A 14,326-nucleotide genomic window follows, 5' to 3' on the forward strand; every position below is an offset into this window, starting at 1 on the left:
CAAACTGATTTTCCCTTCTTGGTTTTTAGGCCATTAACATTTATTATGACCAATAATATGAGCAATGAAATCAGTATGAGCAGTAATATGTGTGTGGGGGTGTGGGGGGAATTACAAGAATAAGATATTTGCACATACAAATGTTCCATTGAAAAAATTATATTCTGTTAAGTACTTTGCAATGCCCATTGCTAACCTGGGGTGGGGGGAGAGAATAGAGTGGTATCTCGGGTTACATATGCTTAAGGTTACAGACTCCGCTAACCCAGAAATAGTACCTCGGGTTAAGAACTTTGCTTCAGGATGAGAAAAGAAATCGTGCTCCAGAGGTGCGGCAGCAGCAGGAGGCTCCATTAGCTAAAGTGGTGCTTCAGGTTAAGAACAGTTTCAGGTTAAGAACGGACCTCCGGAACGAAGTAAGTACTTAATCCGAGGTACCACTGTATCGGAAAAACGTGCAATCTTGCAATTGGACTTGATGTATTTAGAATGATGACACATACCGTGCTTGCTAGGATTCTGGTCAAGTGGAGAAGCAGCACTGGAGAGATTATCCATTGAGTTGGGATGTGTCCACTGAGGAAGGCGAGATTGGGACTGAGAAGTGTCCTTCACTGACAAACCACCAGGAATGTCCATGCTGTTTACATTCATGTTTGGGTTCAGTCCAGCTAAGAGGAAGTAGGCAGGCTATTAAGAAACCCTTAATCCCCGATTCTTGGCATTTAATCACACTTTACTTTAAGCTGAAGTCACAAGCTAATCTTTTTACGTCTACAAGTAATGCAAACATGGGTTAAAGCAGCAAGGGCCCAAGAAGTAAATTGGGAGGGACAGTATATTACAACCACCAAGTATCTTACAACCACCTAAACTGGTACCTACCACTACATTTTCTGTAAGTTAAGACTTAAGTTTTTTTGTTCTGTCAGTCCTAAACCTTCTACCATTCAGACTCATTCAGGGATCCTGGATTCTAATATTATACAAGATAAAAAGAGTATAAGTGCTGCCTAAGTTTTGTTATACTGATTTCATTCTCTGCTTCTGAAGTTTTTAACACTGTGTCATTTTTTGATGTTGTTATGGTTCAGTTTTAATGGTATTATTATTATTAGCTGCCAGAGAACTTTGTTTTTGGGTAGCATATTAATAAAGATAATAAGTAATTTGGACACAGTTGCCAAATTAGTTAAGAAGCAGAGGTATGCAGGAGAAAACATTCCAGACTAAAGTAAGTTAAATCACTGTATGTATACATAATTAGGTAATTTACATCCTTCTGAACAGGTCCTTAAATAACTGCACATACCAAGGGGGTAAGGAGCAAAGGTGTTCGGTGAAGACTGTTGCTCTTTGGTCTGCAGGTCAGATAGGCCAGGAGCCTGGGGATGGGGTGAAAAGTTATCCATGGCTGATTTGCCTGCAGGGGGGTGCAAAGATAGATGTGGAGGGGGTGGCTGCTGCTTCATAAGCAGGGCCTGGGCCAGCTGGCGCTGGTGCTGCTGGATCTGCTGCTGCATGTTATTGATTGTACGTGCAACCTGGCAGCAAGGAAAAAATAAAACAAAGTAAGCAAATGCTAGATGGAACAAAGGTTTGTGGCACTTTATCTAGAACCACTCAGCAGACAATGAATTCAATAGATTTAAGAATTAGATGCATCCCAGACATGGTAAGAGAAACTGAAGTCTGTCAGCCCCGTTTGTGATTTATGTCTGCATAAAAGTGTGCAGCACAGTAGATTTCCTTCACAAATAAGCTTTTTCTTGTAACATGCTAGATTCTTTAGAGGCTTTACATTTGGAACTGGGTCAACAAGTTGCACCTACTTGCTGCTCCTGTTGTCTGATGGGTCCGGAAACATTACGCTGAGCCTGTAACATCTGCTGCTGGATTTGTAAACGTTGGTACGCCTGCAAGTTGAGGGAAAAAAAGAAGTCTAAGGTCACAGTGTGAAGTAGCCCAATGGTCTCACTGCAACTGCATTAAATAACATATGAAACAAATGCATGCTCCCAAAGACCTCCTTGCAGGAAGTAACAGACCCAGAGACAGAAGTCAGCTCAGACCAAGAGTGCAAACAATACATGGCCAATTAAAGCTATTTAAAACATGACGAGGAAAAGGCATCATCAACTGAATGATTGTTCAAGAAAATGTAAACAAAGAGATGCAAATAGAATGTTGGTAGCATGTGAGAGAACTAATCACAAACGCCCAGGGTAGACAAAACATTTACTCAGGGTTCGTGCTAATTCTGCTCTCTTAATCCTGGTTTAGAACTCAAGTTAACAGGAACACTGTGGTGCAGAGGTTGCCCACAAGGTGCTTGTTAAAGGTCTTAATAAATATCCCCTTTAAAAACCCCTCATACTTTTTGCCTTTCTTGTTCAATTCTGTCTGCACGACTCCACCTCTCCTACACTAAGCAGGCCCCCTTAAACATGCCCACATCTCACTGGGTGCCAAGTTGCTCTCTGTGAGCAAGTGTAGCAGTGGCTGATGTATGTACTTTCCCCCCTTTGATAGGGTGGCTACTGGAAGAGGGGCATGCCACACCATTCTGTGTTGCTGTCTCTTTTTCCTTGGTAGAAAGGTATGTCATGCCCCCACTCCCACAGTTATTTGGTATTATGCTACATCTCCACAGCAGCCATTTTGTGTTCGGGCCTGTCCTCCTGGCAGCCATTTTGTGACTGACATCCCTAGCACTTCCTCAAAATTCCAAGTGTGTCTACTTGCCCCAAGAAGATTAGAGAACCTTTAGCTTGTCAAATTAAGCCCTGGAGCACACATACATTGAGATGATACCAGTGGAATTCATATGTTGCCTACCTGAAACCCTCTATACAGTCATACCTCATATTATGTCTGCTTCATGTTACATTCTCTTAGGTTACGTCCCGCGGCAACCCGGAAGTACCGGAAAGGGTTATTTCCAGGTTTCACCGTTTGTGCATGTGCAGAAGTGCAAAATGATGTCACGCGCATGTGCAGAAGCGACGAATTGCAACCTGCGCATGCGCAGACGCGCCACTGTGGGTTGCACACTTTTCATGTTGCAAACGGGCCTCCGGAACGGATCCCATTCGTAACCAGAGGTACTACTGTACTATGGTTCAAATCATACATTCACACCTGGTCTCTGGCTAGCGCTTAAGCTTATTTAAGGTATTTATACCACTGTTGTTATGTCTGTACATACTCCTGTATGCTCACAAAACTGAAATAAAAAGAAGTTCTATATTTATAACAGGGGGCAATTTTCTCAATACCTAAGATTAGTTGTTGCCATTGGGTACATTGAATTCTGCACTGGTATCTGGAAGACTGGGTCCTAGAAAGATTTGGTTTGCAATAACTTTGAAAGGCTTGCAATAAAATACATGCATATTAAGGGCATGACTGATTGCACAAATGAATGGAAATAATGCTCCATTTCATCTACTAGTGAAGAAGTATTGCAGAACATCAATTTTATTAGATTAGCATACAATGCAAAAACAACAACACAGGAATCTATCAGAAATATTGTAGAATTCTGAGTAATACTAGTGGTACCAGAGGTTGTTTTTGAGGTTACAGTCCTATACATGTGTTTCAAAAGTTAAATTTAGAACAATCCAACGGTAATGAGCAAATAATTTAGTCTTTATCATATTGGAAGTGTCAAGCAACTTTTAAGATTCAAGTAGGTATATAAATTCATTTTCAGAACCAAGTCTAATCATCATTTCTGAAGTGAACATGCCCATTCATGTGACTTTAAATGCAAGATATTCTTTCTGGATTTATAGCTTTCTCACTGTGGCTTTTAACTCACCAGCTGCAGCTGATAGAGCTGGTTCAACATCGTCATATGCTGAGGATTAATTGGCGAGGTTAATAGTGCAGGATTGAGACCAATGTTTTTTGCTGCAAACTGCAAAAGCTGTGCTTGAACCTGGAGAAAAAGAATGTAAAAGGTGAATATTCATTACTACAGCTGTGTTAGTTACAGGTCTGAACTCCTTGCAGAGTTGAAACAAGACAATTCCAAAGAAAGTGGTTTTTAGGTTACTTGCTGTGATTTTTGTTTAATAGAAAGCTATGTGTAGAAGTTGAAAGCAAACACAACATATCACAGCAAAATAAACCTTCATTTCAGAACTGCTCATCCTTTCTAAATCTGACACATAAAATATAAATACTTGAGAGTTGTATCCAACCAACTCATTGTATGTGTCTAACAACTTCTGCAAGTGCCACACAAATTCCTCTCCCTCTTCTCCCCCCAGAACTGCTCCAGAGGGTTGAGGGAACCCTCAAGGCAGATTTGGGGTGTGTGCAGGGGCAGGAAAGGGAGAGGAATTTCCACCCTGTTCACAAAAGTCATTCTACACATGCAATGATTTAGTAGGGTACAACCTGAGTCACTAATAAGTTTCCCACAACATGCTATTTTTTGTAATTCAAATAAACTGGCATGGCAACTTAAAAACTCTGTGGCATTTCTCTACACATGGTGCCTTTCATAGAAGTATGTTGTGTAAGTGTGGTTGTGTCAATATTTTATGTTTGCATTATTCCAATTGGCACTATCAGCCATCTCTAGGTGCAGATAACTTTAAGAATATATTATTATTTCTTCCATTTAAGTGTTCCACTCAATATGCATTAGTTATGGCACAGAAATGGCCATCGCCAGGGATACAACCATTTTTGGAAAACTGAGGAGCCGGTGAGGAGGAGAAACCTGCCTCCTGACCTCACCGACAACCCAAGTGCTAACCGCTAGGCCCTTGTTTTCCAACTGCCAGTGGTTAATGACACCTGGGTTTGCATCCCTGGCTATCACTAATGCTACGGAGCTCAATCTAACCTGAGGGGAGAGAAACTGAGGCACTTGAGCACGAAGACTAGGCTGGGATGAGTTAAGAGGTTGCACTGGCGGTTGCTGCGGCTGTTGCATGGTCCTGGCTTGTGCTGCTCCGCTATTGCCAAACATACCCAGATTGCCACTCGGTATCTGTGGGATGACAAGGTTAGAAGATTTAGGTTTCACAATTTTATAGCTTGTGACAGTCACTGTAGACTAGCTCAAGACATTAGCAAACAAAGGAGCTCTCATGCAGATTAGCAGCAGGTGAAGGGTTTAAAGCAGTGATGGCCAAACCTGGCCCTCTAGCTGTTTTGGGACTACAATTCCCATCATCCCTGACCACTAGTCCTGCTAGCTAGGGGTGGTGGGAGTTGTAGTCCCAAAACAGCTGGAGGGCCAAGTATGGCCATCACTGGTTTAAAGTATAGCAAACTGAAACATCAGTAGGCATGTACCATCAGTAAGAGTTTGGTACAAATACATCAGTTGACCTAAATTACTCACGCAGCCAACCATGTTCACTTTGTGGAAGCAGCTTCCTTTGGAAAGTGCTGCAACAGCATGGGGATCTGCTACAGAAATTGCTTATCAAATGCAATGCAAGCAACTGGATGCAGATACAAATAGCCACCCTTAAGGATAGTTGCATGTCTAAAGGAGGCTTAAATTTCGCTTTCAGAATGAGTCAATCATAATCTACATCTATGTGAATTACCTTTATCTAGGAAATAACTTTTTTCCTTGGTCATATAGTATAAAGCTTTCCCGTCTAGTTTCAGCAAAAAAACAAAAAAAAAAACGTCGCACATGTGGAATGTATGTCATAAAAATATAGATTTGGGTACTGGAATGCATTTGGGCATCCTGCTTGACCATTGTTTGCTCTTCCTAATGGTCATGCCTAAGCAGAAGGGAGGCAGCATCTTCATATTATGCTAAGCTATAATTAAGTGTGATGTCCAAATGTGGCCAAAGTAAAAATGAATTACTATTATTCTGATAAGTTTGGGTCAACATTCCAGCTTATCCTTTTATCACCTTCGCTTTAAAAACAGAAACAAAAACCACTTGTACCATGTAGTTTCCTGATTATCAACTATGACACATAGTTACAATGTTTGGGGCTTTTTAGCTCATGCAAAAGGCAACTGGGGCATGTGAAACAAATTACGTATGGTGTCAAGAAACTGGATAGTCTCACAGTATTAGAACCTGGAATAATCCATTGAAGCTGAATGGTAGGAGATTCAAGACAGACAAACTTCTTTACACAGTAAGCTATCCACCCTGGATAGCTTAGAGGGTGAATAGACAAATTCATGGAGCATAAGACTATCAATAGCTATACTGTACATTACAGTGGTGCCCCGCAAGACGAACGCCTCGCAAGACGAAAAACCCGCTAGACGAAAGGGTTTTCCGTTTTGGAGGCGCTTCGCAAAACGAATTTCCCTATGGGCTTGCTTCGCAAGAAGAAAGCCCATAGGGAAATCTCCGGGGACCTCTTTTAAATGCTGGCGGAGGTCAGTCTCCGCTGTCCCGGGGGCTTTTAAAATGCTGGGGGACGGCAGCGAAGCCTTCGCTGCTGCCCACCAGCATTTTAAGATCGCCCGGGACAGCGGAGAAGTCTCCGCTGTCCCGGGAAGGCAGGCGGGGGGGGGGGAGCAAAGACTTTCGCCCCCCGCCGGCCTTCAGAAGAGGTCGGGGGACAGACTGTCCCCGGACCTGGTCTGAAGGCGGTTTCCATAGGAACGCATTGATTGATTTTCAATGCATTCCTATGGGAAACCGTGCTTCGCAAGACGAAAAACTCGCAAGACGAAAAGACTTGCGGAACGAATTAAATTCGTCTTGCGAGGCACCACTGTATCTCCAATCTCCAATATGCCTCTGAATACCAGTTACAGAGGAGCACAAGTAGGAGAGTGCTAAGGAACTTCTGTTTTGCTTGTGGGCTTGGCCACTGTAGGAACAGGATGCTGGCATTTAACAATGCCTTGCCAGCTCAAATACAGTGGTACCTCTGGTTACAAACGCTTCTGGTTACGGATGCTTCGGGTTACGAACTCTGCTAACCCTGTAGTAGCTGCTCCTGGTTGCAAATTCTGCTCCAGGATGTGAAGGGAAATTGTGTGCCGGAGGTGCACACACAGCGGGAGGTCCCATTAGTGAAAGCGCGCCTCAGAATAAGAATGGTTTTAGCTTAAGAACGGACCTCCGGAATGAATTAAGTTCGTAACCAGAGGTACCACTGTATAAATAATTTGGTCCATAGGTTTTAGAGCACAGCGTTGACATTACAGTGTAAGCAATGGCAAAAGGGCAAATATTTGGTTTCTCTAGTCAAGTGCTCTATCATCTAGACTTGGAAGCAGACCAAATGTGTGGATTGGACAGTTAAAAATGAATACTGGTCCTGTTCCACCTAACAAGCACATACTGCAACCAAGAAAGCTTGAGGGTGGGGGAGAAAAGTGATATAAAGGCCCCAGTGTAGGGAAACCTTTCAACGTGTATGAGCTGAGAAGGCGAAGAGGAAGTAAGCAAGAGCGGCAAGAGCTATGAGCGGCAAGAAGTATGGTCTGTGTGAGGATGGGAAGGAGTGCCAGTGTGCAGGACGCTGCGGGATGCACCAGAGGAGAAAAGGACCCAACAACAAAGACGGGAGGAACTGCGGGCAAGTAAGGGCAAGTTCTATAGCTAAGGACCTGTGGGAATCTTGGCGTGCAGTAACAACTGTCATTTGAAATACGCTTCGATGACAAGCTGATTTTTGACTTTTCATTCACTACTTTACCTTTGAGAAAAAGGAGCCTTAAAATGAAAAGCAAAGCCAAACAAATATCTTGCTGACTAGCAAGCGTAAGCGTGCCGACATTCAAATAACTGTCACTCAAAAGATACCTTACCTGTCTAGAAGAATTCAAGTTTTGCATGCCCAGCCCTGAGGCAATCCCACCCAGGGTCTGATTAGGGAGTGCACTGTTTGAAAGGGGGAGCTTCAGGCTTGGTGAAGGCAAAAATGGTGAAGTAGTGGGCTCTTCCACTAGGCCGCCATCCTGATTGAAAAAAGAAAGGGTGAGCTGTGTGCAGTGTCCAGGTACAGACAGTGCACAGAACAGTTTCCCATGGAAATATAAGTGGAACATGGATGAATAAAAGTTCAAAATATTGTTTAAAAAGGCATGAGGAATATATAATGAAAAGTATGGGGTGGAAGGGAGAAGAAAAAGAGAAACAGAATTTAGATACTGTTTGTCTTTACTTTTCGCTTTGCATTTTGTAAATCTATAACTGAACAGTATTCTGTAGTATGAAAAATGACAGGCACAAAAAGGGATGCTTGTTGTGACATTTTAAAAATAGGAATGTTACAGGGCAACCGATCCCTTGCCTCAAGAGGAATGGCAACAACACCCGCACAAGACAGACTTCTGTCTGATCATGCCTTCCATGCCCACTTCATTTCCTTTCTTTTCTCTCAATTACAAAATAAAACAAAAGGGGAGGGGTTGGAGGACAAAAGGACATTCAATTCTTCTGAAAACCCTGAAAACCCTGATTGCATTTTTGGAACACTGCCATAAGCCAAAGTGGAAACAGAGTTATGAAAAAAGTTAACAATTACAGGAGTTTCAGAAAGCTTTCTTCACTGATACTTTGGTAATATACATAATCAACAATTCCAATTTTAGGTAGTGTTCTAAATTGCAAATCAGCTGTTGAGAAAACTTGTTCCATTAATCTTCTGTGTCATCTACAGTTAGGTACATGACAGACATTAAACTATTTTTAAACATTAGCATAGTAATCAGTATGTAAACAAACATCTGCTATTGAATGCAGGTGTATAACAATTTATTTTTAAATCAGTTACCAATTTGAGGGATGAGGAAGATGACAAGGGGACTGCTATGTTGACAGTGTCCTAGTCTGAATGCCTTGTTTTAGAGCTAAGCAGAATTTTCAAAGAATTATGTATTGTCAACTGCAGCCCCAAGCATATTCCAGTTTATATGCATATAGGTTTCACTGGCATGAGTAGGACTTGAATAAGTGGGCTGAATTTTGTGTCTAATTCTTCAGCTTTGTCATAGCATAAACAAAAACCAAATTGTAACCCACCCAACCCAACCAATTTCCAGTTAAAAAATTCTTCAAAGAATTGGGAGCAAGAACATCCCATAAATTGGTGAGTTCATACGTAACACTTCTAATCCCTCAAGAAAAATAATTTTATCTCCTCCCTCCCTTGCATGCTCAAGAGTCAATTAAGTTTTGAACCAGGCAAGCCATCACCTCAGTGTTGTCAAGCTGGTTTGTGCATATTCTCCAAACTATTACTGGAAATCACAACTTAAAGTTGGTTCCCGGTTCTGGTTTGAAGGTCAGCCACAAAACATAGTTTGCCGATTTGGATGAAATGGCAAACAACAATTTGCCTAAAAGATGGGAAGGAGGAAATGCCATACTAAAGAGGAAGGGGCTTGCACAAAGCTTATTCCCAATCATCCAAACCATGGTTTGGAAGATTGGACACAGTATATGTGAAACAATCCAAAATATCAAGAAGAAAACCTTACAGCAGAAGCTCTAGGTGGAGGAGGTTTGGGAAGTAATCTCATCTGTCTAAGTCTGTCTAGGAGGCCATCTTCCCCTGACCTATTCTAGGGGTATTCTGCTCTTCCACCCAAAAAATGCTTTTTTCTGTGTATAGCTAGTGTCTTTGGAGTTTAATGCAGGATAAACACAGTGGGCCAGTGTGGACATAAGCTAAACTGTGATATAGTGTTACAAATTCATGAGCCAGGATACTTCCGACATTCATCAAGTGCCAGTTCAGAAACATCTGCTAATCACAATCCCTTGTCATACTTGAGAAAACACTGTGCAAATGCTAGTTAGTGAGCAAGCTAGTATCATAAACTACAATTAGGCCCTGGGTTTGTCTGAACTAACCAGAGTTCTTAGAGTCTGAACATAACATAATGGTTAATTTAACATCAAAAGAGAAAGTTTTCAATCACCTCTTCTTGTATGCGAGAGGAGAAAAGGTAGAGTGCATAACTTGTGCATGTATTTTCCCCCCTTAAAATGTTAAGTGGTATATTAATTTTGTAAATAAACAAACATTGTACATGGTTCCTGGGGCTATTGGTTCCTCCCCTTCCTCATGGTTTCCCCCATCCTACTGACATCCTCACTGTATAATAATACAGATGTCTTCTGAAAACTTCTTTATTTCAACAAGCCTACCTAGATGTATAATTTAGTTGGGTATATTTGTTTTAATTTTATCTGTGTTTTATTGATAATTATCATATTATGTTCACCGCTTAGAGGTTTTTCTACATATAAAAAAAACCCTGAACTGCAGCAATCCATGAAGTTGGCAATCAGCCCCACACATGAGCTCAGAGGCCCAAGTACAGAATGTAGCAGTTACAAGTTTCTTTAAATAAGAGGCTCTAGCCAGTGGGATATATGTTCCGAGACCCTCAGCTCACATGTGTGCCTGCCTGTCTCAATCTCATTCTTCTCAACACTGCTAGACAAGGAGAACGATTAGGAAGGGAAGGAGCAGGTTATATTGGGAGGCACTGAAGATCAATGAGAAAGGGATGAAAGTAAGTGATAAGAACAGGCATAGGCAGACTCTGCCCTCCAGATGTTTTGGAACTACAACTCCCATCATCCCTAGCTAACAGGACCAGTGGTCAGGGATGATGGGAGTTGTAGTCCCAAAACATCTGGAGGGCTGAGTTTGCCTATGCCTGGACAAGAAGGACAAAGTGAGTCCTTGGTGAAGGGAAAGAGGCAACAGTAAGAGGTGTGTGTGTGTGTGTGTGTGTGTGTGTGTGTGTGTGCGCGCGTGTGTGTGTGTGTGTATAGACTTACTTTTGAAACTGAACAGCAGGAGCCACAAGAAAAGAAGGTAGTGTGGGAAAAGGGGACTGCAAATTTAATCTGCTTGTGTGAGAACAGTGGAAGAGAAAGTGAATGTGTGAGTATGGTGTATGCTTCTGTATGTGTGTGAATAGATGGCTGGGGATTTCTATGTGTGAAATGAATGGATTTTTGTTGGGGTGAGGGGGAGGAAAACAGAGGTGTGGCTGCACACTTTGGGTGGCTGCACACTTTGGGCTTGGGCCCTGCCCATTGCCCTCACATGGTCTTCAAGCCACTTTTTCTCACAATAAATGCAGCTCTTCACTTATAAAGGGTTATCCACCTCAATGCTAAGCTATTGGCATTACATCTGAACTGGCCTACATTTATCAATGTGCAGTGTCTGTGCTGTGGAGCAATTAATATAGAAGTAAGAACAGGGGCTTCTACTGCTACGCTGTGCGTGTCTGGAAGAACGATAGTAAACAAAAGCATGTCTTTCCCGCCCCCACTGGTTTAGTATCACAGACTGCAGCAGGGTGCTGAGCAAAGGTTCTGCCCCTTGTGGAGCCAGATTATTCTCTGATGCTTAAATATCCCCTTCCGCAGGCAAATATTCTACAAGTAAAAGCCTGAAGTCATGTGGAAAAAAATCTCAATTTTGCTGTGTACTTTGCAAATAATTATAGCTTCACGAGTGTATGCATGCTCTTTTGTTAACTTGCTAAAAGCAGTAATTTTACAGCTAATTTGCATCATCTTCCCACCCACTCACTCAGAAGATTATTAAGTGTCAGGGAATAGCCCATGTTCCTAAAAAGGGTGAAATATTGTTCTATGCCAATCAAACATGAAATATCTGTGGAGTCCTAAATAAACTCCTGCTAATACAAGTTTTTCTGCCAACTCCTTGTAGAGGCCCATGAAAAGTTTCTTTATCAACCAATGTGATACTTAGTTTAGTGCTGGAAGGTCTAGCATTTTCTAATCATATCCCCAAGGTCTTTCAGCTCAACATGTTTCACATTCTGCAAGAATATCCGTCATGCTCCACAAACTGCAGCTTGCATGACAGTAACAGGTTCAAGGATTTCTTCTGTTCAGGTCATGAGCTGTTTGCTATCCTTTCTTGCCTCTTAAGCAGGAATACTTTTCAGTGTCCTATATATTCCTTCTACACAGGATTGGTTTGCTCTAAAAACCAAGGTTCCTATTCACATACAAAATATTGTGGAATGCTTAAAAAGTCATTTGGTCTGAAATTTGGTCTGAAGAAAGCTAGTACATAGCTGGAAGAAGAAGGAAAAGCATTCCTCAGAAGGGGAAAGTGGCCTTAACACTTCAAAGGCCAAAGAAACAGAAATGAGAATGAAATGTTTTGTTGTGATCCACACTCCATAGTCTGATCCACAACAGAACTTTCAAGTATTGTATTTAGGTGCAATCCACCCCTGCACCTTTATGTGCTAATGCCACATAATAATTATTTTTCCAAGTTATGCTCCTGGTTAACAAGAAAAACTTCCTGAAAGTGTCCTATACTAATGGAAAAGGAATTCTGAGCATTTTCAGACTCAAAGGAGCCCTTCTGTTCACCAGGGGCGCAAGTCTGGATGGAACACATGGTATTCATTTGTTGTGTTTGCAACCCTTAAAAACACAGACAAGTTTGATACTGTACCTAGAACTGTAAACTGTAGAAAAGCTGGTCTTTTCATAAACAAATAAAGGCACTTGCTAAGCAATTAATAATTTTAGAAATAAAGTTGGGGATGCATATGATGATTACTTTATCTTGATGTCTAAATTACAGACTCCAAAAGAAGTATTCTTCCTGGATTCTTATTCTCTGGAGCATTACAAATTGCCATGGCCAGAGATGGGATTTTGGATGTGGTAGATGTGTCAGTGCAGTGTTAGTGCATGTGGTGCCCTCCAGATGTTTTTATCCTACAACTTGCATCATCCCTGAGCGTTGGCCATGCTGGCTGGGGCTGATGTGAGTTGGAGCCCAACAACATCTGGATGGCAGCCCATTGGTTGCTCCTGTACTAGAGTGTCTAAGGACAAACCTGTAAGAGAAGCTCCATGTAGTGGCTGGGCCTTTTTTAATTATTCAATGTATTTGGGAAAGTTTAAAAACTATTACTGGTGTCTCTCGATTACTTGGCAAAAGACACTGCAAGAGGATGTCTCAGCTCAATATTTATTGTTGATATGGCACCACTGAGGTACAACACTGAGGTTCCTCCTCCACAGAGGAACATAAAAAAGATCTCTGCCTTATGGCAAGAATGGGAAACCTGTGGCTCTCCAGATGTTGTTGGACTCCAAATCCCATCAGCTACAGGCAACAGGGCCAGTGGTCAGGAATCATGAGCTGTAGTCTCAACAAGGTCTGGAGGCCCATAGGTTAGCCAGCCCTGCTAGAAAAGAACAGCTGGAAACAGCAAGTGGCGATATTGTGCTAATGCCAAATGTCTACAGCTGCAGATGAAATAGGACATCTCACTCTCCAGTAACTATGCTTTCTTTTACTAGTAAGCTAAGAAGTAAAGGGAGCAGACTCATGAGGCAAAACAGTACATTTACCTGCCCCACCCACATTTTCCAGGTTAATCTAACTTTTAGAGTTTCTTCCCACTCTGCTTCCAGAGTGCTGCACCTACCTTGTCAAGGAAGGTGGGGCGGTCCATGGAAGACTCTTTGGAGATCGGTGGTGGGCGGCAGCCAAGGGGTTTGGTGACCATTCCATTGTAGTCAGCCACACCCATTCCACGCTTGTCCATTTCCACCTTCTTTTCCAGCAGAGCACCTGCAAAAAGTAAACACAATATGAAGACACCAAAGAAAATGAGGGAAATGTCCCTAAATCAAGACAAAATGACTGTTGTACTGATACAACTATTGCTACACTCCCACTGATATTAATAGACTTCATACTTGAAATTTAAAATGCATTTTGTCTTTTAAAACACTAAGATTGGCACTTGATAATTTACAACCAACTCAATCCTTTGACATAATGCTGCTGGGAAAAGTGATGCGAATTTCATTGTAACAGATCAACCCTCGCAGATGTCTATTTCAGTTACAAAAATACTTACTCATGGCCTGATCTAGATTCATACTGTTACTCTTCAAGGCCTCTTCTGCTGGCTCTCTCTGCAAAAATGAGAAATTGCATTTTTTCACAACTATGAAACACAATGTAGATTTTACAAGAACTGTAAAACAGGTGCAAGGAGAGACATACCTAGAGCTTTCAAACCATTCAACTGGTTGAAACAGAGGAATTTTGCAATCAAGTCAGTAATATATATGTAAAATTTGGAGCGAGATGGATTTGCTAGAAGCCATGATTCGGATCACCTTACACCGACTACTTCCTCTCTTAAGATATCATAATCTGACATGCTGATTTTGGCTGGGACTTATGGAAGCTTGGGTCCACCAGCATCTGGGGGGGCTACAGGTTCCTCATCACTGCTTAACACCATGAAGCCAAAGCCAGAAGAAATACTAGCACGTGAATATTCCTGGACTAGAACCACATGATGGATGAGCTAGAAA

The 14,326-nt window shown here is 41.9% G+C and overlaps 1 protein-coding gene across 18 annotated transcripts in view; it reads right to left on the reverse strand.

Moving 5' to 3' along the window:
• The window catches only part of TNRC6C (trinucleotide repeat containing adaptor 6C), a 118,995-nt gene that overhangs the window by 22,389 nt on the left and 82,280 nt on the right, over positions 1-14,326 (reverse strand). For 11 of the 18 annotated variants that reach the window (XR_014560967.1, XR_014560968.1, XM_083725789.1 and 8 more), the window contains 8 exons: positions 13,861-13,918; positions 13,423-13,568; positions 7,774-7,923; positions 4,865-5,011; positions 3,827-3,946; positions 1,833-1,916; positions 1,313-1,544; positions 504-671 (listed from right to left, as the gene is read on the reverse strand). Coding sequence is in view for 16 of the 18 variants with exons in the window: in XM_083725789.1 (XP_083581915.1) it covers positions 504-671; positions 1,313-1,544; positions 1,833-1,916; positions 3,827-3,946; positions 4,865-5,011; positions 7,774-7,923; positions 13,423-13,568; positions 13,861-13,918 (1,105 nt within the window). In the remaining 2 variants the exon portion in view is untranslated. Of the gene's footprint in view, positions 1-503; positions 672-1,312; positions 1,545-1,832; positions 1,917-3,826; positions 3,947-4,864; positions 5,012-7,773; positions 7,948-13,422; positions 13,569-13,860; positions 13,919-14,326 lie in introns of all 18 variants that reach the window. The other 7 variants (XM_083725788.1, XM_083725791.1, XM_083725794.1 and 4 more) reach the window with 2 other exon arrangements.

The sequence above is a fragment of the Podarcis gaigeae genome (genome assembly GCF_964106915.1).
Source record: "Podarcis gaigeae genome assembly, chromosome: 2".
Taxonomy (NCBI): domain Eukaryota; kingdom Metazoa; phylum Chordata; class Lepidosauria; order Squamata; family Lacertidae; genus Podarcis; species Podarcis gaigeae.